At 53.0% G+C, this 22708-nt stretch overlaps 2 protein-coding genes across 2 annotated transcripts; one reads left to right on the forward strand and one right to left on the reverse strand.

Annotated features, from left to right (window-relative positions):
• Positions 1-8168: 8168 nt before the first annotated feature.
• On the reverse strand, positions 8169-12286 carry TCF23 (transcription factor 23). Its single transcript, XM_083432301.1, has 3 exons — positions 12018-12286; positions 10166-10396; positions 8169-9644 (listed from the first exon to the last, which is right to left on the reverse strand). Exons 1-3 carry the CDS (start codon positions 12255-12257, stop codon positions 9507-9509), a joined length of 609 nt encoding a protein of 202 aa, XP_083288427.1. The 5' UTR covers positions 12258-12286; the 3' UTR covers positions 8169-9506.
• A 3547-nt stretch (positions 12287-15833) lies between these two features.
• PREB (prolactin regulatory element binding) lies at positions 15834-22221 on the forward strand. The gene is made up of 9 exons (XM_083432733.1): positions 15834-16114; positions 16503-16716; positions 17479-17702; positions 17789-17869; positions 18908-19032; positions 19113-19286; positions 20692-20764; positions 21531-21681; positions 21775-22221. The coding sequence occupies exons 1-9, from the start codon at positions 15980-15982 to the stop codon at positions 21867-21869; spliced, it is 1272 nt and encodes a 423-aa protein (XP_083288859.1). The 5' UTR covers positions 15834-15979; the 3' UTR covers positions 21870-22221.
• Positions 22222-22708: the final 487 nt, after the last annotated feature.

The following is a 22708-nucleotide window of genomic DNA, read 5'->3' on the forward strand; positions in this document are numbered from 1 at the left end:
GGAGTTCGAATCCTTCTTGCCCGCCTCCCACAGCCCCCTGGCTGGCCTCTGTGAGAACAGGATCCCTGCACTGCAGCGGGTTGGACTAGATGACCGCAGGCTCCCTTCCACTCTGCAGTTCTAGGATTCTGTGTCTAGATGGGTCCCCTCTGGCCGGATCCAGCAAACAGGCCCTTCTCTGCCAGGAGACAAGAGGCAGCAAGGCAGCTGTTGCTGCTCTTTCCTCCTGGGTTTGGGGGCCCCTGGCGGGGCTTCTATCTTCGGGGAACTCAGGTTGGTGGGTCCCTGGTGTCCTTCTCCATAAAAGAGGTCAACACTGGGGGGGAACTGGGGAGGCAGCGCAGAAGCAATGGTGTCTTCCCAGCTTTGCAGAGAGGACAGGAGCTCCCTGTGAGCCTCTGGCTTTTCCTGCAGCCATGGTTGCCCTCGTTCAACACCTTTGGGGGGCTCCCAAATTTGGTCCGTCTCCTGCTTGGCCCGTCGCCTTCAGAGTTAAAGGAGGGCAGTCAGAATGAGGAAGAAGCCAAGCCTGATGAGGAATGGTTGAAGGAGCTGGGTATGTTTGGGTGGAGAAGAGGAGACACGAGAGCCACCTTCAAATATCTCATGGGTTTTCCCATGGAAGAGGGAACAAGCTTGTTTTCTTCAGAGGGTAAGACTCGAACCCATGGCTTCCAAGTGACAAGGAAGGAGATTCTGACGAAATATCACGAAGAAGTTTCTGATGGAAAGAGCTGTTCAACAGTGGAACAGACTCCCTTGGGAGGTGGTGGGTTCTTCTTCCTTGGAGGTTTTTAAGCAGACTGAACGGCCATCTGATTTAGTTGAGATTGCTGGATTGCACGGGGTTGGACTAGATGACCCTTGGGGTCCCTTCAACTCTGTGATTCTTTGAAACTGTGGAACTTCCTCCCCGATGCCCATTTTGGGGAACCCACAAGCAGGATTGGACCCCCAGAGCCCTCTCCTCTCCTGCCCTTTCCAGCAACTACACAAAACAAATGAAATACCGCGAAAATGCCTGAAACGAGAAGTAATAAATAATAATAAAATAATAAAAATCAAAAAGTTTAAGGGGAAAAAATGGAATATTGTACAAAGCCTTAACGGGATGCCGGCTACAAACCTACAATTCTAGGTTTTTCTAATTCTTTCCTTCAACTTTTTGATTTTTATTATTTAGTTCATTTGTGGCCAATTACTTCTCATTTCAGGGATTTTCATGGTATTTCATTAGTTTTCTGTAATTTCTCGGTTCCGTGACTGTGTCCCCCCCACCACTGCTTTCCAGCAACTGGCATTCAAGAGCCTTGCTGCCTCCAGTGGCAGTGAGTTCCGTAGGTTAACTGCACGAAGAAGTCCTAGCAGCTCTGGAGGCCTCGCCTCGGTGCCCCACATGCCACCCCTTCCCCCATGCTCCTCTGCCCCATAAGCCACTCTCCCTGGCTCCTGTGCAGGGCCCTTTAGCCGTGGGGAGGGAGTGGGGGGGGTGTCCCAGCTGCTGGGCGGCTGAGCCAACTTTTCCTGGGAACGTCAATTCACCCCCTTACAATATCTCTTGTCTGGGAGCAGCTGGACTTTTGCAGGGCTGGGTGACCCCTCTTTCCACGGACCTTTGAGGGTCCTGCCTGGAGGAGGAGGAGGAAAGCTCGTTAGCTAGCTCGTTAGGGCAGGCTTTGGTCCGGGGCCAGGGTGGATTTATGAGTTCGGCCTTGGCCCCAGCCCCCTTTCCCAGAGAAGAACAGACGAGGCTGCCTTCCCTCTCCCCCCATCGCCCCACAAGCAGGAACTGGAAGCCTGAGCTCCTCTTAGACCCACAGGCAGCCCCAGCCAAATGCAGGTTTTTCTCCCCACCCCACACCTCCCATGGGGCTCTTCCAGAAGAAGAGATGGCCCCAGGCTGCCCAGACCCCCTCCTCAGGTACCCAGGGGATCCACCCCAATCTTCTTTTTTTTTTTTATAAATTTTTTTATTGCGTTTCTTTCCATAATTTTATAGGTTTATAAACAAATAAAGTAGTTACAAGAAACAAATTTTCTCTTTTTTAACAACAAAAACAAAATAAAACTTGGACTTCCCCACCCCTTCCGATTCTGCGTTCTTTGCATTAACAATGTCAGCATTTTGTTACCTTATTTCATACCTTGTTGTAACTTTCGAATGTTATGTATCCAAATACAATATATTATATCTCAATTTCAATACCTTTAAAATAAACATAACATATTCAATTTAAATTGTCTCCTTTTCTCTTTTGTCACTAATTTTACCATTTACTTAATCATATTCGCAGAAGCTTAACGTTTCCTAATCATGCACTTTCTTAGGATTCATACAGCTTATAATATTTTTTCAGATAATCTTTAAATTTTCCCCAGTCCTCCTCAATTGTTTCTTTATCCAAATCTCGGATTCTGCCGGTCAGTTCAGCTATCTCCATGTAGTCCATCAACTGCGTCTGCCAGTCCTCCAGCGTGGGCAAATCTTGTGTCTTCCAACTCTTTGCAATGAGTATTCTTGCTGCTGTGCTAGCGTACATAAACAAAGTTCTATCTTTCTTTGACATTTTCTGGTCCACCATGCCCAACAGGAAGGCCTCTGGTTTCTTAGGAAAGGTATACCTAAATACCTTTTTCAATTCATTATAAATCATTTCCCAGAAGGCCTTCACTTTTGGGCAGGTCCACCAGAGATGGAAGAAGGTCCCCTCTGCTTCCTTACACTTCCAACATTTGTTGTCAGACAGGTGATGCATCTTGGCTAGCCTGACTGGGGTCATGTACCACCGGTATATCATTTTCATAATGTTTTCCTTCAAGGCACTAGATGCCGTGAATTTCATTCCGGTGTTCCATAACCTTTCCCAGTCTTCAAACATAATATTATGTCCAACATCCTGTGCCCATTTTATCATAGCAGATTTAACTGTCTCATCCTGTGTGTTCCACATAAGCAGCAAGTTATACATTCTAGATAAAATCTTGGTCTTTGGTTCTAACAATTCTGTCTCTAGTTTCGATTTCCCCTCCTGGAAACCAACCTTTTTATCCATTTTAAAAACCTCTTGAATTTGAGCATAATGTAACCAATCTCGCACCTTGTTTTTTAATTTGTCCTGGCTCTGCAACTTCCAACCGTCTCCAATTTTTTCAATTAATTCCCAATATTTCGGCCAATAGGCCTCCATATTGGGTCTTTTTCGAGCTTTGGCCTCCACCGGTGATAGCCACCTCGGTGTTTTACTCTCTAATAAGTCTTTATATTTCATCCAGACTGCAAAAATCGCTTTTCTGACAATATGGCTTTTAAACAATTTGTGAACTTTAACCTTGTCATACCATAGATATGCATGCCAACCAAATGCATTATCAAAACCTTCCAGATCTAGGACGTCGGTGTTTTCTAGCAAAAACCAATCTTTCAGCCAGCAGAAGGCTGCAGCTTCATAGTACAACCTCAAATCCGGCAGGGCAAACCCCCCTCTTTCTTTTGAATCAGTTAATATTTTATACTTTATTCGGGGCTTTTTGCCCTGCCAGACAAACTTAGATATATCCTTCTGCCATTTTCCAAAACATTCCTCTCTGTCCACGATCTGTAGGGTTTGAAACAAGAATAACATTTTCGGCAATACATTCATTTTAATTGCTGCAATCCTTCCCAACAAGGAAAGTTTCAATCTTGACCAAATTTCTAAATCCTTCTTTACTTCCAACCAGCATTTTTCATAATTGTCCTTAAATAAATTCAAATTTTTGGAAGACAAATAGATCCCTAGGTATTTCACTTTCTTTACCACATTTAATTCTGTTTCTCTCTGAAACCCCTCTGTTTCTGTAAGTGTCAAATTCTTGGTCAAAACCTTGGTTTTTTGTTTGTTCAACTTAAACCCCGCCACCTGACCAAACTCAGATATAAGTTCAAGAACTCTTTTTGTACTGGATTCTGGCTCCTGCAATGTCAAAACTAGGTCATCTGCAAAAGCTTTAAGTTTATATTGTTTCACTCCGACCTCTATCCCTTGTACCAGCCGGTCCTCCCTTATCATGTTCAATAGCACCTCCAGGACTGAAATGAATAAAAGAGGGGATAGAGGGCACCCTTGTCGTGTCCCTTTTTCAATTTTGAACTCCTCCGTCACCACATTGTTCACTATTAATTTGGCCTTTTGCTCTGAATAAATTGCTCGTAACCCATTTTCAAACCCCCGCCCCACTCCCATCCCTTCCAAGTTTTTCTTCATGAACATCCAAGATATATTGTCAAATGCTTTCTCCGCATCAACAAAAATTAACACCGCCCTTGTGTTCCTGTTAGTTTGTAAAAGTTCCAAAATATCGATGATGTTTCTGGTATTCTCATATAAATGTCTACCAGGGAGAAAGCCTGCTTGGTCTTTGTGAATTACTTCAATTAAAACTTTTTTAAGTCTACTTGCCAAAATGTCTGCAAATATTTTGTAATCCACATTCAGGAGTGAGATGGGGCGGTAGTTCTTGAGTTGAGTCTTTTCAGATTCTATCTTAGGTATCAATGTGATGAACGCTTCTTTCCACGTTTCTGGTGCCCTCTTCCCATCCATGATCTGGTTGCATACCTCCAACAAGGGTTGTGTTAAATAGTCTTTCAAAGTCTTGTAGTATTTGGAGGTAAGCCCATCCGGGCCTGGAGATTTGCCTAGTTGCATGTTCTGAATGGCACTTTCAATTTCCTGGGTGGTTATTGTAGAGTTCAAGATTGATCTTTTATCTTGAGTTATTTTTGATAGTCCATTTGTCTTTAAAAAATGATCTATCTCTGATTCTTTCTGAGGCCCCTGTACATAAAGTTCTTTAAAATATCTGTGGAAGCACTTCCTAATTTCCTCTGGTTTCTGCACCGTTCTTCCTTCAATCTCTAGATTTGTAACTGTATTCAACTTTTGTCTTTTTTTCAGCTGCCAAGCTAGCAGCTTTCCACATTTATTTGCTGATTCAAAGGATCTTTGCTTCATCTGTTTTATTTTCCATTCAATCTCCTGATTAATCAATTTTGAATATTCTGCTTGATGGAATTTAATTTCTCTCAACAGATCCTTTGACTTTGGTTTAGTTCTCAATTTTTTCTCTCCTTGATGTATTTTCTCCAGTATTTTATCTTTCTTTCCATTCCAGAGCTTCTTCTTAATTGTATTCTGTTGTATCAGAAACCCCCTCATGACAGCTTTGCTTGCGTCCCAGATCGTTCTTTTTTCTACTGTAGTATTCAAATTTATCTCAAAATAGTCCTTTAATGTTTTTTGGGCCTTTTTCACAATCTCTTGATCTCTTAAAAGAGTGTCATTCATTCTCCATCTGAAGGAACCGGTTTGAGTAAGTCTGAGATCTAATTTCAGAGCGTTGTGGTCGGAGCATGTTTTTGGGCAGATTTCCACCTTTTTAGTCTTGGGTGCCAGCCCCCTGGAGGTCCAGATTTGGTCGATCCTTGACCAGGACAGGTGGGCCTCAGAGAAGAAAGTTCCTTCTTTACCTAGGGGGTTCTTTGTCCTCCATATATCAATCAAATCCAGATTGTCAGTCATTTCAAAAAAAGTTTTAGGCAGTCTGCCGTCTGATGTTAGATTTTGGTTATAAGACTTATCCATATGTGTAGACACCACTCCATTCATGTCTCCCATCATTATGATGTTAGCATAGTCCAGATAGTCCAGCAGCGTCTCATGCAGCTTCTTGAAAAATTCTGATTTCCCGTCGTTTGGAGCATAAATTCCTAGTATCAATATTTTTTCTCCTTGGGTCTGGATTTCAATTGCCAGAATTCTTCCATATTCATCTTTGAATAAAAATTTAGGTATCAGGCTCTCCTTAGCATAAATCACCACTCCTCTTTTCTTTACCTTGTCTGAGGAAATAAACTCTTGGCCTAGTCTTTTGTTGACCAAAACTTTCCTGTGGAGCCTGGTCACATGGGTTTCTTGTAAACAAATAATATCCAATTGTTCTTTCTTCAATATATGAAACAGTTTCCTTCTTTTCTCCGGGGAATTTCCGCCATTTATATTCCAACTGAGTAGCTGCAGAGACATCCTGAACTATTCTGTTACACCTAGAGCGGTGTATCTTCTTTTTCCTCTAATTCCGAGGGTTTAGGCGTCCCTCCGCCTGCTGGCAGAGTGGGTCCTGGTTTAAGTATAGGCCAAAGGGCTGCTGCTTCTTTTTGGAGATCTTCTCCGTGGTCGTGCTGGAACTTTTGTAGATCCTCTGGTAATCTTATTTTAACCTTCTTCTGTTTGTAAGTAAATGATAGTCCTTGTGGGAACTCCCACCTATAAGGGATTGAGTTAAGTCTCAACAACTTAGCCAATTCTGAATAGGTGGCTCTCAGATCCAATAGCTGTTTAGGAATATCTCGGTAGATTTCCACCCTTTTCTCTTGTATCTCAATTGAGTTTTTGAAGTGTAGGCCTAATATTTTGTCTCTCTCCTCTCTTGATCTCAAAGCTATTAGACAGTCTCTAGATCTATCTTTTCTTACCAATCTTCCCAGTCGAAAAGCCGATACTATTTTAAAATCACTTTCTTCTTTTAAGCCCCAGAACTTTGAAAATTCTGTTGTCAAAAATCCAATCAAATCTTCTTGTTCGATTTCTGGGACCGCCCTAAGCCTAAGATTAGTCTCCCGGTTTTTCAGTTCCACCAAAGAGAGATAGGTTTGTTGGTCCCCTATCTGTTTATGCAGAGGCTTGACTTCTGCTTTAACTTCCTCTACCTCTTTTTTAGCTGATGTTGCAATTTCAACGGCTTCCCCTGCCAATTTACGGTTCTCTTCCGTTGCTCCTTGCAATTTTTCAATTGCTTGGGTGTGTTGGGAAACCTGATCTGTCAATTTCTGGATCGAGGATGTAGCTTGGTCAATTTTTGTTGATTGGTTATCAATTTTTTGATTTAATGTTGACAATTGTTCCAAAACTTGTTTCAGTGCTGCCTCTGCTCCTCCTGATGCCATATCTTCCTCTTCAGATTTTTCAGGCTTTTCACTTTCTACTTTTTGTGTTGCAAGCACAGCAGGCACTGATAGTCTACGTCCCTGAGTTAAAGTTGTTTGCAAGAGCTGTGCCTGCTTTTTTGCTTTTTCTTTTTCCTTAGCTTCCTTAGCTTTGGCTGCTCTTGTCTTTCCTGTACCACTCATCAGTCAATGTTCAAGGTCAGATGTTGTAATCCCATGGGAAAGACAAGTCCAAATTTATAAACAGTCTGGAGAAAGAAAGTAAGCAAAAAAACTTTTCCCAGGCCTTTGTTATCCAATGTCCTCTAGGGGGAGTGCCACCAAAAGTTAGTAAGAAGAAGGTAACTTTTCCGCCATTAAAGTTTCCGTTTTCAAAAACAATTTTAAAAGCAAGTTAGTTCCAAAACACTAAGAAAAAAGTCCTGCAGAGCACTTTAAAACGTTTAACAATGTTCCAACAAGGTGCCTGCAATTATATCCACTCAAACTAAGTAAGCCCAAAAGTTGCACTTCAGTTACAAAAGTATCTGGAAGTTTGTAACAGTTCCGCAGTCAAGCAACTTCACCCGGCCACCCGAAGATTTGGGGTTAGAGTCTTCCCTCGCCCCATGGGGGACCGCTCCAAGTCCAATTTAAACTGTATTTTTTCTTCCTTTAAGAATAGAATTTCAAGTGTGCACGAAAGTCCCACTTTAAAGCCTTAAAGCTTCCCTGTTCACAGCGCTTTCCGCTCTTTAAACAGTCTGCTTTGATCTTATAAGCAGTGCCGGAAGACGGACTTCCTCTTTCTCGTCTCCCGGTTTCAGCCAAATTTCTTCAAGTTATTGTAACAAATCTTAAGTCCTTACTCACGGGTTTGCTGTTTCAGAGTAGTATTTTTTGGAAGAAAGGTCAGCGCTCATCCGTGACAGCCGCGCGGCTTCGCCTCCGCAGAAAGAGCGATGAACTCACAGCACCGCTCCCCCTCCTTCACTCCGGAGCCCCTTACGGGGTCCCTTCCGCGAATTTGGGGTCGCTCCAGGTGCCCGCCGAGTCCCACGGCCACGGACTCTCTCTGTCCGTGGTTTTTCTTGATGGGTTGCCGCTGCGCCGTAGCGAAACAACCCTTTTCTGCGGTGCCCCTCTTCAGAGCTCGAAGAGGTCCGCCATCACGGTTTCGCGCCGCCTCCGGAAGTCCCCACCCCAATCTTCTTGCAGCCGTAGAAACGCACTCTGCACATGCTCAGAGCCACACTGTGCAAAGGATGCAGTTTTGTTAATAGCAGCCACAGATTGCATGTGTTTCGGGAGCTGGCAAAATTCAGTGCCATAATAGCATGGTGCAACATCAAGATTTAAGCACTAGGTCTGTGGGTCCCCAAGTCGGTGGTGGGGTGGCCTAGGGGGCGCTGAGAGGGAGATGACAGTCAGCTGGTCTCACCAGATCAAATTCAACTGGTTTGAACTGGAATCTGAATAAACTGTGATCGTGACTGGTTTGGTTTTGAGGGCGTTCTCTTCCTCGTAGCGAGACATGCAAACCACCATTCTGAGAAGGGTTTTCTGTAGGGTAGGGGGCGCTGGGGATGCATGGAGGGAACCTAGGGGGCAGCCCCCAAAAAAGATTGGGACCCACAGCACAAGATGGAAGACTCAAAGAACAGCTGTCCAAAGCTGCTGCAAGTTTCAAAGGCCTGGGGAGATAACAGGGTTTTGTCTGTGCCAAACCCCCCAAAATTCAGGAAGGCCTTTCTGGGGGAGGGTCTCTGGCAAGGAAAGGCCCGTCCTCTGGGCTCCAGGCCAAGGCAGCCAGCCCCACAGCCTGCTGGTCCCAAACCCTGAAGGGCTTTAGCAGTCAAAACCAGCCCTTTCCATTAGCCCTGAAAACAGACTGGGGGGCTGGCAAGGCAGGGGGCCATGAGCTCAGCGCCAGGGGGGGACTAGAGGACCTTTGCAGTCCCTTCCACCTCTAGGGTTCCAGCAGGCAGCAGGTCTGAGCACACATTGCAGGAGGGGGAGCCCCACGCGAAGGCAAGCTGCTTATCTAGAGCAGTCATAAAAGATGTTTATGAACAAATTCCTGCATTGCAGGGGGTTGGACTAGATGACCCCAGGTGTCCCTTCCGACTCGAGGATTCTGTGAAATGCTGGAAGTGGTCTTGCACCAGGTTGCCTCCCTCTGACCCACCTAAGACCTCCTGCATTAGGTGATATGGACTCCAGTCCACCCCACAAATGGCTTTTAAGGGGTCCAGAGGGGTCCTGTAAGCCGCTCTGGGAAGAGCGCAGCCTGGGCCTCGACTGTCCCTCCAAATGCAGCCCCGGAGGGCAGAGGAGAGTTTGGGGGCACCCAGGCTTTTCCATGAGGCAGGAAGCACCCCATGGCGCCATCATCCCAGGGAGAATCATAGAACTGTAAAGTTAGAGGGATCCCCAGAGGTCATCCAGCCCAACCCGCTTCAGTGCAGGAATCTCAGCTAGAGAATCGCCTCTCTTCGGAGGGAGTCCGGTCCACCGTCAGATCTTGCTTCAGGGAGACGGGTCAGGGCTGTGCCCCCCTGGCGTCAGGACCCATCTGAGCCCACCCGCCGGGGGCAGGCAAGGGTGCGACTGCTGCTTCTGCGGAAGGGCGGCCTCCAGGCCAGGAGCCCACGTAGAGGGCGCAGCGCAGGGGCCACTTCTGCAAGACAGAAAGGGGAGATGGGGGGTGAGGGGGAGAAGGAGAGAGAGGAGCCCTGCTGCTCTGTCGGGCCCCTCCTGCCTCTGGTCTGGGCCAGCCAATCATATTAGGAACAACTGTTTCAAAATCAGTGGTTTTGAGTTTTCCTCTTCCCTCCCTGTTGCTTTTACCTTGCATGCTGTGAGGGGTTTTTTTTGGGGGGGTTAGCCTGCTGGCAGGGCCTGTCTCATTTCAAATGTATATAGGTCGCACTGGAAGCCATTTTGGCAGAAGAGCAGGGTGCAAAGGCCAAAAATGAAGCGAAGCAAACAAACTTGGGGGAGGCCCAGGGACCACCACTGCCACCCCCCCCCAGGGCTTCCCCAAAGGACTCTGGGACTCTGCCCGCCTTGCAGGACTCCTTGTGAGGAAACCACCAGTGCTCCAGCGTGCGACTTGGGCTTGCCAGTTCCGTGGCAGATGCTGCCAAAGCGAGCTGCCAGACCCCAAGAGGGGGAGACCAGCCCTCTCCCCCCCCTTACCTTCAGTGGGTGCAAGAAGGCTGCTGGGGGCATCCTGGGCGCGAGGGGCCCCTGCTGGAGGGTGTGGCTCAGGTGGGTGATGTAGCTGGCGGCCAGGAGGAGGATGTCCAGCTTGGAGAGCTTGGTGCCAGGGGGCACAGCGGGCAGCGCCGCCTGCAGGGCGAGGAAAGCCTGGCGGAGGGTCTGCACGCGGCTTCGCTCCCGGGCGGCAACGGGGGCCTTCCTGCGGCCCTGAGGACGAGGAGACGCAGTGGTGTCAGCCTGAGGAGGGGCTGCCAATGACCCTGTCCGCCTGCTGGGCTGGCCATGCCCAAGCCACACATTCCTCTGGCCCCAGAGCAAGGACATCACATGCCCCACTCCCCACAGAACTGGGGGCTTGGCTGAGGGCGCCTTGTGCTCCTTCTATGTCCCTTTGCTCCAGCTGTTTAGCTGCAATTCATGCACTGCAACGGGGTGGACTAGATGAGCCTTGGGAGCCCCTTCCAACCCTATGTCTCCCTACATTTCCAGCCGCATAAGAGCCAGTGTGCCATAGGTAAAGGGAAAGGGACCCCTGACCATTAGGTCCAGTCGGGGACAACTCTGGGGTTGCGGCGCTCATCTCGCTTTATTGGCCGAGGGAGCCGGTGTACAGCTTCCGGGTCATGTGGCCAGCAGGACTAAGCCGCTTCTGGCGAACCAGAGCAGCACACGGAAACGCTGTTTACCTTCCCGCTGGAGAGGTACCTATTTATCTACCTGCACTTTGATGTGCTTTCAAACTGCTAGGTTGGCAGAAGCAGGGACCAAGCAACGGGAACTCACCCCGTTTGCCGACCTTCTGATCAGCAAGTCCTAGGCTCTGTGGTTTAACCCACAGCGCCACCCCAGCTGCATAAGCGTGCCAGTGTTCCACAGAAGTGTCCAAATGGGGCCTGGCAGAGACCAGGGTTCGAATCCCCACTCGGCCAGGAAGCGGACTGGGTGTGGCCGTGGGTCAGTCAGTCAGTCGCTCTCGGCCTGACCTCCCTGGCAGGGTTGCTGTGAGGCTAAAATGGGGAGGGACAGAACCACGTGTGCCACCTGGAGCGCCTTGGAGGGTCGTGGCTCAGCGGCAGAGCGGCAGACCTTCCAGGCAAAAGGTCCCGGGCTGGGAGAGACTCCGCGCCTGAAACCCTAGAGAGCAGTGGCTGCCGGTCAGAGCAGGCCATACTGAGCTAGATGGAACACAGGCAGCTTCCTATGTTCCTTATGCTCTCTGGTGGGATAGAAGTGCAATCAATCAATCAAATCAATCAATGCTTTGTTAGGGTTGGGCCTCAGCCCCATCTCTCAAGCTGCAAAGCCCAGGCTCCTCTGCAATGGGAACAGGGAAGCTGCCTGGCCAGCAGCTGGGGCAGGAGTCATCATCCAGCAGTCTCTGGGGTGACCCACACATGCCCACCCTGCTCCCAGCCTTGCTCTGCAAGCCCTCCCTCCCTCCTTCCTTGCACCAGCGGCTCCAGGTGTGGCGTGCTGCTTAAGAACAGAGGAACACGAGGCGCGCCCTCCTGGATCAGGCCCAGGGGAGCCCAGCTAGCCCAGTGGCCAAATACCCCAAAGAACCCAGAAGTCTAGATAGACTGCCTCTGGAACTGGAGGTTCTATCAGACCAGACCAGCTGCTGGTCAGTGAGGATCCCACCTAGTCCAGCATCCTATCCCCAATGCGGGAAACCCACAAACAGGATCTGGGCGTGAGAGCAACCCCCTCCCCTGCTCCGTTTCCAGCCACTGGCATTCAGAAGCATCGCCGGCTCCAGATGTGGACGCAGAACAGAGCCAGCCTGGTTAGCAGCCATCGCCTGCCCCCAGGCTGCTGTCCTCCTTACCCTCCTTGCAGCTGCCACTGGCACTTCGTCCCTGGGCAGCCGGCCGGCTCCTCTGGCTCTGCTGCCCCTTCTCTGGCTCCTGCTCAGCCCCACTGGTCCCCTCCGTCTGCGGCCCGAGGATGAGGACGGCTGGGACTCCCTCTGGCTGCTACTCCCACAGCACAGGAGGCAGGCAGCTTGGGGGGCGCAGGGGCCAAGCGCCTTCTCCCCGGTCCCGGCCACAGACTCTGGGTCAGCCATCCCTCCTGCCGCTGACCCTGATCCTCCTCCTCTTCGGAGGCCAGATGTGCTTTGCGGCCGCCAGGAGGACTCCCAGAGCCCCATCCCAGCTGGGAGGATCCGGCCCCAGCCCAGCCTCCTGCTGGGACAGCTCCACCCAGCTGGCTCCAGAAAGAGACCCTCTGCCCCACCCACAGGGGCTCAGAGAACGCAGGCCCAGGTGGGGCTGGCCAAAGAATCATAGAAATACAAAATTGGGAAGGACCCCTGAGGGTCATCTAGTCCAACCCGCGGCAATGCTGGGCCTTGTTTTGGGGCAGGCAACACACAGGGCACTCAAGAAGAGCTTGCTGGATCAGGCCAGGGGCCCGTCTAGTCCAGCGTCCTGTTCTCACTGTGGACAACCAGATGCCCATTATGGGAAACCTGCAAGCATGGCTGCCTCTGACTGCGGAGGCACAGTGGAGCCATCCTGAATTTGTCGAATTCTTTTATTATTATTATTGTTTATTTAACATAACTTACAAAAAAAGCAAAATGTTACAAATGCATACATATATATTTCAAATAAGCACATATATATGAAAAAAAGAACAAAAGAGAAAAGGAGAAAAGAAAAAAGAAGAGGGAAAAAAAGAAATGTTGGAAGAATTTCTTCCAAGTTCATTCTACAGGTGTCTCAATATGAAAATAATAAAATTTCATTGATTGACTTCCATCGCTTACACTGCACTTCCTGTATACATTTTAAGCAAGATTATATCTGTTATTCCATTTTTCCCATACAAACTCACGCAAACATTCTAAGTTTTCTAAATCTCTCATAAATCAATTCTAAACACAACCAATGCCTTACATTTAATCCTTGTCTACATAGATAATCATTTAAAGATTTCCATTATTTCTGGATTATATTATTTGGTTTTTGTCTTATCAAATTGGTCAACTTCTTTTTAATAGCTGTGCAGCTTGGGGACCCCCCTGCCAGCCTGCTGGGGAGCTCTCCCTCCCAGGACCCGCCTGGCTTGCTATACTTAGGGGGCAGGATGGGACCAGCTGCTCCTCGCAGCTCTGTCCTTATGCAGGTGTGCTCACAAGTAAACAGCCCTGAACACAGCAGGGCTGGCTTGCAAGTAAATCTCCGCAGGATTGCACCCTTGGCCTTCCTTCTCCTCTGGTGCATGGGGCCTTTTCAGCAGTGAGGACAAGCCTGCCTCGTGGGCGCAGAACGCACTCTTGGGAATTCAAGTATATTAATAATAATAATTTATTTATACCCCACCCATCTGGCTGGGCTTCCCCAGCCACTCTGGGCAGCTTCCAACAAAATATTAAAATACCCTAATACATCAAACATTAAAAGCTTCCCTAAACAGGGCTGCCTTCAGATGTCTTCTAAAAGTCTGGTAGTTGTTCTTCTCTTTTACATCTGGTGGGAGGGCGTTCCACAGGGCGGGCGCCACCACCGAGAAGGCCCTCTGCCTGGTTTCCTGTAACTTGGCTTCTCGCAGGGAGGGAACCGCCAGAAGGCTCTCGGTGCTGGACCTCAGTGTCCGGGTAGAGCGATGGGGGTGGAGACGCTCCTTTAGGTATACAGGACCGAGGCCGTTTAGGGCTTTCAAGGTCAGCACCAACACTTTGAATTGTGCTCAGAAACGTACTGGGAGCCAATGCAGATCTCTCAGGACCAGTGTTATATGGTCTTGGCGGCCGCCCCCAGTCACCAGTCTAGCTGCCACATTCTGGATTAGTTGTAGTTTCCAGGTCACCTTCAAGGTAGCCCCACGTAAAGCGCATTGCAGTAGTTCAAGCGGGAGATAACCAGAGCCTGCACCACTCTGGCAAGACTGCAGGCAGGGAGGGTCTCATCCTGCGTACCAGATGGAGCTGGCAGACAGCTGCCCTGGACACAGAATTTACCTGCGCCCCATGGACAGCTGTGAGTCCAAAATGACTCCCAAGCTGCGCACCTGGTCCTTCAGGGACACAGTTACCCCATTCAGGACCAGGGAGTCCTCCACACCAGCCCACCTCCTGTCCCCCAAGCACAGTGTGCTGCTGGTCCCTGTCTACAGCTTTGGAGGCAGCAAAAGTAAATTCTGTTGAAAAGAGGTTTACAACAAATTCTGTGAGCTCCCAAACATGCTTTGTCTCCTGTTTGGCCCATTTTCTTCACACAGCGCAGTGTTAGACTGTGGAACTCCCTCCCACAGGAAGCACTGATGGTTACTGACCTGGATGGCTTGAAAAGAGGATGGGACAAATCCACGCAGGAGGAGCTTTTGAAGGCTACTAGTCAGGATGGCCCTGCTCTGCCTCCACAGTCGAGGAAGCAATGTCGGCCGCTGTGAGAACAGGAAGTTGGACCAGATGGCCTGATCCTTGGGCCTGATCCGGCAGGCTCGTCTTCTGTTCTTCTGGAACCTCCAGGTCCAGAGGCAGTCCATCTTGGTTCCTAGGTTCTTTGGGGTCTTTGCCGGACCAGATGGGCCACTTCTCCTCCGAAGTCTCAAAAACTGGCAGTGCAGCTGTGCTTTCTGCAGGGAGGGAAGAGAGGGGCGAGTGAGGCAGGAGGACTGCTTTGCTCCTGGCCAGAGCTGGGACCAGTGCTGGATTTACATGTAGGCTAAACAAGCTATAGCTTAGGGCTCCACTCTTTTGGCCCCCCCCCCCAAAATGTTTTAAAGGAATAAGAAAACTGGATGTACATTTCCAAAATGTAAGATAAACAACAAATAAAATAAAACCTACATACAGCAACAGTGTTTTGTGTTGTGTAGGCTCCTAGGATGTAAGGAATGGGCCCCACCTGCTCTCAAAAATATCCCTGGTTTGCTCCTTTCTATATATAGGGTGCCTACATTCTGCATGAGAGGGAATCGGGTGGCAGTGTGGTGTCAACCACAGAGCCTAGGACTTGCCGATCAGAAGGTCAGTGGTTCAAATCCCCGCAACGGGGTGAGCTCCCATTGCTCGGTCCCTGCTCCTGCCAACCTGGCAGTTCGAGAGTACGTCAAAGTGCAAGTAGATAAATAGGTACCACTCCGGCGGGAAGGTAAACGGTGTTTCCATGCGCTACTCTGGTTCGCGACATGCTGGCCACATGACCCGGAAGCTGCACGCCGGCTCCCTCAGCCAATAAAGCGAGATGAGCACCGCAACCCCAGAGTCGGTCACGACTGGACCTAATGGTCAGGGGTCCCTTTACCTTTACCTTACATTCTGCATGGACTGTTTGCATGGAAACATGTGCAAAGGGCTTGAGATACCTATGAGGTCCCTAAATTACCATCTAGCATATATTCAACACCAAAAACAGCGACAGTTTGTTGCTGACAAAAAGACAGCTGGACCTAGAAAGGGCCCCCTTACCTTCAGGAGCTGAGGGCCGCATCAAACCTCAGTCCGGCCCTGGCTGGGACCCAGGAGAAGCAGCAGCCGCGGGTCGGCCCTAGGCCATAATTTTGAACCTGCCAATAACTCAGGATCGCGCGCCCCTCCGCAGGCGCAGCATCTTCAGTCGCGGAGGCGGCTGTCTCTTTAAGACTCCGGGCTTCCGCCCTTCCCCAAGATGGCGCGCCGCGCGTCGCCTCTCTCGCCGGCCGGGCTGGCGCTGACGTGGGCCGGGAGTCCGCGCATGCCCACTCGGGAGCTGAGCCAGCGGGGCTGCGGAGGAAGAGGAGGAAGAAGAGGGGCGCGGAGGGGCGCGGAGGGGGCATGAGCTGACCTTCGAGCCGCCCGCCATGGCCCCCCGGCGGCCCCCGGAGCTCTACCGGGCGCCCTTCCCGCTCTACGCCCTGCGCGTGCACCGCGGGGCCCGCCTGGCGCTCATCGCCGGCGGCGGAGGCGCGGCCAAGACGGGCATCAAGAACGGCCTGGTGAGGGCACGGCCAGCCCCTGGGCACCCTCGGGGGCCCCCTTGGCACGGGGGTGGGGGGCCTGGGGAAGAGGGGCTCATCTTCTTTGCAATGGCTGACCTGCCCCCCTCTCCTTGGCACCCGAGGGTGCCCCCTTGGCACGGGGGGGCGAGGGGGAGCCCTGTCCGGGGGGGGAGGCGTGAAGGGGTTAATGGCTGACCTGCCCCCCCTCTCCTCTTCCCCCCTTGGCACCCTTGGGTGCCCCCTTGGCCCGAGGGGGAGGAGGGCCTGGGAGACCCCCCCAGGGCCCGGGGGAGGAGGGGGAGCCCTGTCCCCGGGGGGGGGGGGAATGCACAAAGGGGTTAATGGCTGACCTGCCCCCCTCTCCTTTCTCTCTCCCCCCCCCCAGCATTTCCTGCAGCTGGACTGGCGAGGGGGGCAGCTGTGCGCCTCGCTGCTCCATGCCCACGACACGGAGACGCGCGCCACCATGACCATGGCGCTGGCCGGGGACCTCATTGCGGCCGGACAGGACGCCTCCTGCCACATCCTCAGCTTCCGCCTGCAGAAGCCCAGCGGGAAGAAAGGGGAGGCGGGCGCCGAAGGGGCTGCCGACAGAGCAGGTGGGGGCCCAGCCCCCTGGAGAGAGGGGCAGAGGGGGATCCACCGGTGGGGCTGACGGGAGCGTTGGAAGGGATCCCCGAGGGACATCTAGTCCAACCCCCTGCCATGCAGGAATCGCAGCTCAAGGATCCCTGGGGGGGCCCGCTGGTTCTTTGTTTATAAACTTCCAAGGGCGTCCATTCTTACCATCAAAAAGTTCTTTCTAATACAGTGGTGCCTCGCAAGACGAAATTAATTCGTTCCGCAAGTCTCTTCGTCTAGCGGTTTTTTCGTCTTGCAAAGCAACCCTATTAGCGGCTTAGCGGATTAGCGCTATTAGCAGTTTAGCGGATTAGCGCTATTAGCGGTTTAGCGGCTATTAAAGGCTTAAGGGATTAGCGGATTAGCTGCTAAAAGGCTATTAGCGGCTTAGTGCCTTAGAAAAAGGGGGTGGGGAGCTGAAAAAAATCTCTAGACTCGCAAGACATTTTCGTCTTGCGAAGCAAGCCCATAGGGGAATTCGTCCTGCGAAGCGCATTGAAAAACGGAAAACCCTTTCGTCTAGTGGGTTTTCCATCTTGCGAGGCATTCGTCTTGCGGGGCACCACTGTATTTCACCGGAATCTCCTCTCTTGGTTTGGGTCCCATCTGGAGCAGCGGAGCGCCAGCTTGCGGCCTCCTCCGTTGCAATCTTGCTCCGTCTTCCCCGAGGGAAGGGGCATGGTGGGCGGCGAGTGGGCAGCGTTGGCCACGGCCCTCGATCTCTTCCGTTGCGCCCCCAGGTGCTGGCGACAAGGGCCCCCGGAGGCGCAAGGCCCCCACCCCCAGCGGGTCGGGCGGCAACGGCGGTGGCATGCGCAGCGAGACGAGCGAGGTGGCCGTGGAGACGCTGCACTGCGTCCAGACGGACACCAGCCCAGACGCCCTGCAGAAGGCCGTCTGCTTCAACCACGACCACACGCTCCTGGCCACGGGGGGCGTGGACGGCTTCTTGCGCGTCTGGGAGGTAAGGGGAGGGCGCCGGAAGGGGTGTGGTGATGGTGGGGAGGGCAAGAGGTGCCGGTGGTGCCAAATATCTCCTTTGGTCTGCAGTTCCCCAGCATGAAGAAATCCCTGGAGTTCCAGGCCCACAATGGGGAGATTGAGGACATAGCGCTGAGCCCAGACAACAAGGTGAGGGGGTGCTGGGCTGGTCCCTGGGGGTCTGTTAGGGGGCACCGCAGAAGCACCCGAGATCCCCGTCCTGGTGGTCCTTGGAAGAGTCACTCGCTTGCAAAGGGAAGAGGCGCTGTCTGGGTTCAGAGACCCAGGGAGAGCAGGAGGAGGGAGATGGGCGATGCCAAGGCAGGTGCCCTTGGGGTGTCCATGGGGCTAGAGGATTGTTCTTCTTGTGACTCTGCAGAGGGGTCTCCAGGATATGACTTCCTGGAGCAAGAGGGGGGGGGGGCTCCAGAGACCCCCAGAAAGGCAAGTTGAGCAATGGATTTGACCAATTCATGGAGAAAAGGCCTGTTGGTGGCTCCTGGCTGTGCTGTGCCCCCCCCCGCCCCCCGCCAGTCGCAGCCAGTGATGCTTCTGAACTCCAGTTTCTGGAAACCACAGGAGGGTGGGGAGCTCATGCGCTCAGATCCTGCTCGCTGGGTTCCCATGGGGACTTCCGATCGGCCGCTCTGAGACCAGGATACAGGGCCAAATCTAGCAGCCAGGCTCTTCATACGTCAAGGAAATGAAGTGTGGTTTTTTGGTTGGGGAGGGCTTTGCATCCTCGTCTCTCCTCGTCTCTCAGCCCAGGGGCCCAAAGCAAATGGCCCCTTTTAAAAAGTGGGGCAGGCGATGGGTCTGCGCTGCACAGCCAGGCCCAGGGAGCAAAATGAATGCGTGGTTCTGAGCCCACGTGGCCCCCTCTGCCGTTGGGTCACTAGGCCTTTTCCAGCCCTTCCTTGAGGCCATTGGGCTTCCTGCAAAATGCTCCCCCTGGGGCAGCGCGCTGTGAATAGGGGCCAAAGTCCCTGCTTGTGGAAATGAAGCTCTGAGTTCCAATCCAGCCCTTCCAAGTCTCCCCAGGCTGGGTGCAGAAGGGAGCTGAGGCTGGAAGCCGCCGTCGCTTTGCCTTCCTTCTTCCTCCAGCAAGGAAAGCGACGGACCCAGGAGGGGGGGGGTGCTACTGGGGTCCCTCATCCTCCCTGAGCCCCGCCCTCTTGCCCCCCGCAGGTGGTGACGGTGGGCCGGGACTTCCAGTGCTGCGTCTGGCAGCGGGACCAGATGGTGACGGGGCTGCACTGGAACGAGAACCTCCCGGGCATCCCGGAAAAGGCCTACCGCTACCAGGCCTGCAGGTAACGGGCTGGGCAGGCGGGCAGGCGGGGCCCTGCGTGGGCTGTCCGTCCCCTGACGCCTCCTCCCCCTTCTGGCGCAGGTTCGGGACGGTGGAGGACCAGGCTCAGGCGCTGCGTCTGTACACGGTGCAGATCCCCCACAAGCGGGAGCGGCGCCCGCCCCCCTGCTACATCACCAAGTGGGACGGGCACAGCTTCCTCCCGCTGCTCACCAAGCCCTGCGGCAACGAGGTCGTCTCCTGCCTCTCCGTCAGGTAGGGCCGCGCCTCTCTTGCTCTCCTCCTTTTGGGGTCCTCCCGGCACTCAGGGGCTCCACTCCCCTCCTCCCTGACCATTGGCCTTGCTGGCCGCTGGGGGTTGGAATCTGATGGTGTCGGAAGAGGGGCCGGTCCCCTTGGCCGGCTGCGGGAGCAAGACTGAGACTGAAGCTCCCCGCTGCCTGCAAACCGCACTGTCTCTGGTCGAGCCCTTTCTCCTTTAATCCCAGATGGACGCTGTAGTTGAGATTTCTGCCTTGCTGGGTTGGGCTAGATAATAATAATAATTATAGTAATAATAATAATTTATTTATACCCCACCTATCTGGCTAGGTCTCCCCAGCCACTCTGGGCGGCTCCCAACAGAATATTAAAAACACAATAAAACATCAAACATTTAAAGCTTCCCTAAACAGGGCTGCCTTCAGATGTCTTCTGAATGTCAGGTAGTTGTTTATCTCTTTGACATCTGATGGGAGGGCGTTCCACAGGGCGGGTGCCACCACTGAGAAGGCCCTCTGCCTGGTTCCCTATAACTTGGCTTCTTGTAGCGATGGAACCGCCAGAGGGCCCTCGGAGCTGGACCTCAGTATCCAGGTAGAACGATGGGGGTGGAGACGCTCCCTCAGATATACTGGACCGAGGACTCTCAGGGTCCCTTCCGACTCCACAATTCCATGAGAGGCCCATTGGAAGTCCTCAGGGAGGGAGGCTGCCTTTCTTAGGAACCGTACAATCACAGAACTGTAGGATTGGAAGGGCCCCCCCGGGCCATCTAGTCCAGCCCCCTGCAAGGCAGGAACCACAGCTAAAGGGTCCCTGGTGGCTGGTCCTCCGACCTCTGCGTAAACACCTCCAGTGAGGGGTTCTTCGTGCGCTCTGGGGGTGAGATGCGTCTGGCCTTGAAAGGGCTCTCCGTATATATGCTAAAGAACTTTTGACACACTTGCCGATTGCTGTTAGGCAAACAGAAGCGCAACCCAAGGAGCTGTTGCGCAATGTAGCCTGGCAGGCCTGGCGGCAGAGCTCTTGCGACACTGCAAGCACCCACAGCCCACGTTTGCTGTAGGTTAAAGGGAGTTTACTTTATCTGCCTCTGGATCACGCACACAAAGAGCACCTGTCTGAAAATGCCAGAACAATTCGCCTTGCGCGATCTTCTCCCCATCGAGCCCCAGCTTCTGTTTCTGCATTTGCAGTGAACTTTGCCTCCCCCTGACGTAAGGTTTCCGAAGATGTGCCAATGCTCCCGCTCTCCTGTTTTTGTTATGTGTTTTATGCTGCCTTTATATTTCCTTTGCAACGGAAGCGATACTAAACACATATTTTGGGGTGGGGGTCCCCCACAAACCTGCCTGCCTGGTTCTGAAGCTGACGGCTGTCTGTCTGTCTGTGCTTGCAGTGACACGGGCACATTCCTGGGGCTGGGCACCGTCACGGGCTCCGTGGCCATCTTCGTGGCCTTCTCCTTGCAGGTAGGCAACTCCCGCTCCTTCCCAGGCGACTCCTGGCCTCGTGGGCAGCCTGACACCGCCAGCCCAAGGGCAGGAGAGAGCCAGCAAAGGCCCTGGGCAGGTCCTGGGGCTGGACCACAGGGGGGGCTGGAGTCCAGCTGGGAGGGATCCACCTTGCAGTGCTGGTGTCAAAAAAGAAAAGCCCCCCTAAGCCGGCTGGGCAGGGCTGGGGCTGAGCCTGAGGACAGGGACGCTGCAGGCATGGCCAGCTGCTTCCCTCCAAGGGCTGGGGGCCTAAATTGCATCGGGGAACAAGTGCTGATCCTGAGAGCCCCTTCGCTGTTTCACCCCCCCCCCGGAAGACCTTCATGTGAGGCCTAGGACTCTCGTACCTACGGGACCGCCTCTCCCAATATGCCAAACGGAGGACCTTAAGGGCCATAAATAGCAACACCCTAGAGGTCCCAGTCCTTAAGGAAGCCAGATTAACCTCAACCAGAGCCAGGGCCTTTTCAGCTCTGGCTCCGTCCTGGTGGAACGCTCTGTCTCATGAGACCAGGGCCCTGCGGGGTCTGATTTCTTTCCGCAGGGCCTGTAAGACAGAGTTGTTCCACCTCGCCTTTGGCTTGGAATCAATCTGATTCCAGTTTCTGGAAACTACAGGGGGGGAGAGGGGAGCTCTTGCGCTGAGATCCTCTTGGTGAATATGGTTGGCGACAGTAAGAACAGGATGTGGGGCGTGAGGGGCCCCTGGCCTGACCCGGCCGGCTCTTCTTCTCTCCCGCAGAGGCTGTACTACGTGCGAGAGGCGCACGGCATTGTGGTGACGGCGCTGGCTTTCCTGCCGGACACCCCTGACCTGCTCCAGGACAACGAGGCGGCCCTGCTCAGCGTGGCCGTGGACAGCCGCTGCCGCCTGCACCGCATCCCGTGCCGACGTAGGTCGGGGGTGGGGCCCCTGCCCTGCCACGGGGGGGCTTGGGGGGCCCCCTCCCCTGCTTTGCTCAGTCGTCTCCCCTCTCTCCTCGCAGGGAGCTTCCCCGTGTGGCTGATGCTGCTCTTGTGCGCTGGACTCATCGTGGCCTCGGTCCTGCTGCTCCAGCTGGCCTTCCCCGGCTTCCTCTAGGCCTCGGCTCTGCCCTTCCTGCGCTGGGGGGGCGCTCGCCCCTTCCTCATCCCACAGACTGCAGAAGGCCCCAGGGTCCGGGGCGAAGGCTGCCCCCTCAGAGCCTGTGGACAGGTGTGCTTGGCTGAGCCAGGGGGGCGGAACCCCCACAGATGAAGTCTTGGGGTGGGGCATGAACTCTCCCCCCGTCCCCCCTGTGCTGGTGACTACGGGGTGGGGCAGCCCCACTCCTCTGTTTTTGGACTGCCACGTTGAAACATTCCAGCCTCGGCTGCGCTGGGCAAGCGAGGCCCCTGCCAGCCCCGCGACGGGGGTCTTGCAAGTTGCCATTAAACGAGATGATGGAGCCAGAGCTCTGCTCCCTGCCTGCCTCGTCTGTCCCCTCCTGGCTGGGGCGGGGCTGGAGCACCCCACAGGTGCGCGAGGGGCTGTTTTGTGGCAGGACTTGGAGCAGTGGCAGCCCTCACCTGGCCTTGTGCCCATGGGGGTCCAGGCATGGGGGTCAGGGCACGAGGTGGATGGGGCCTTTTGTGGGTACATGCGCTTTTTAGGGGTTGCATGTGCCATCAAGCTGCGGAAATGCTGATCAGAGCTCAGATTCTTGCCTTGCAGCAGGTTGGACTTAGATGACCCACGACTTATGCGATGACCCAACTAAGCCGCTAAAAATTCCCCTAAGCTGTAATCTGACCTCCTTCCTCTTGCTCAACTCCAGTGTCCGTTTTTCCTCCGTGTAACTCTAAGCCCCTCCCTTCCTGCAGCTGAGGCGATCCTTTGCTCCGCCCTGTGCAAAGCCTGTCAGGAATCTCTTTGCTGCTGCTGGTTCCTCCAGCTTCCCA

This window comes from Podarcis tiliguerta, assembly GCF_965153285.1.
Source record: "Podarcis tiliguerta genome assembly, chromosome: 3".
Taxonomy (NCBI): domain Eukaryota; kingdom Metazoa; phylum Chordata; class Lepidosauria; order Squamata; family Lacertidae; genus Podarcis; species Podarcis tiliguerta.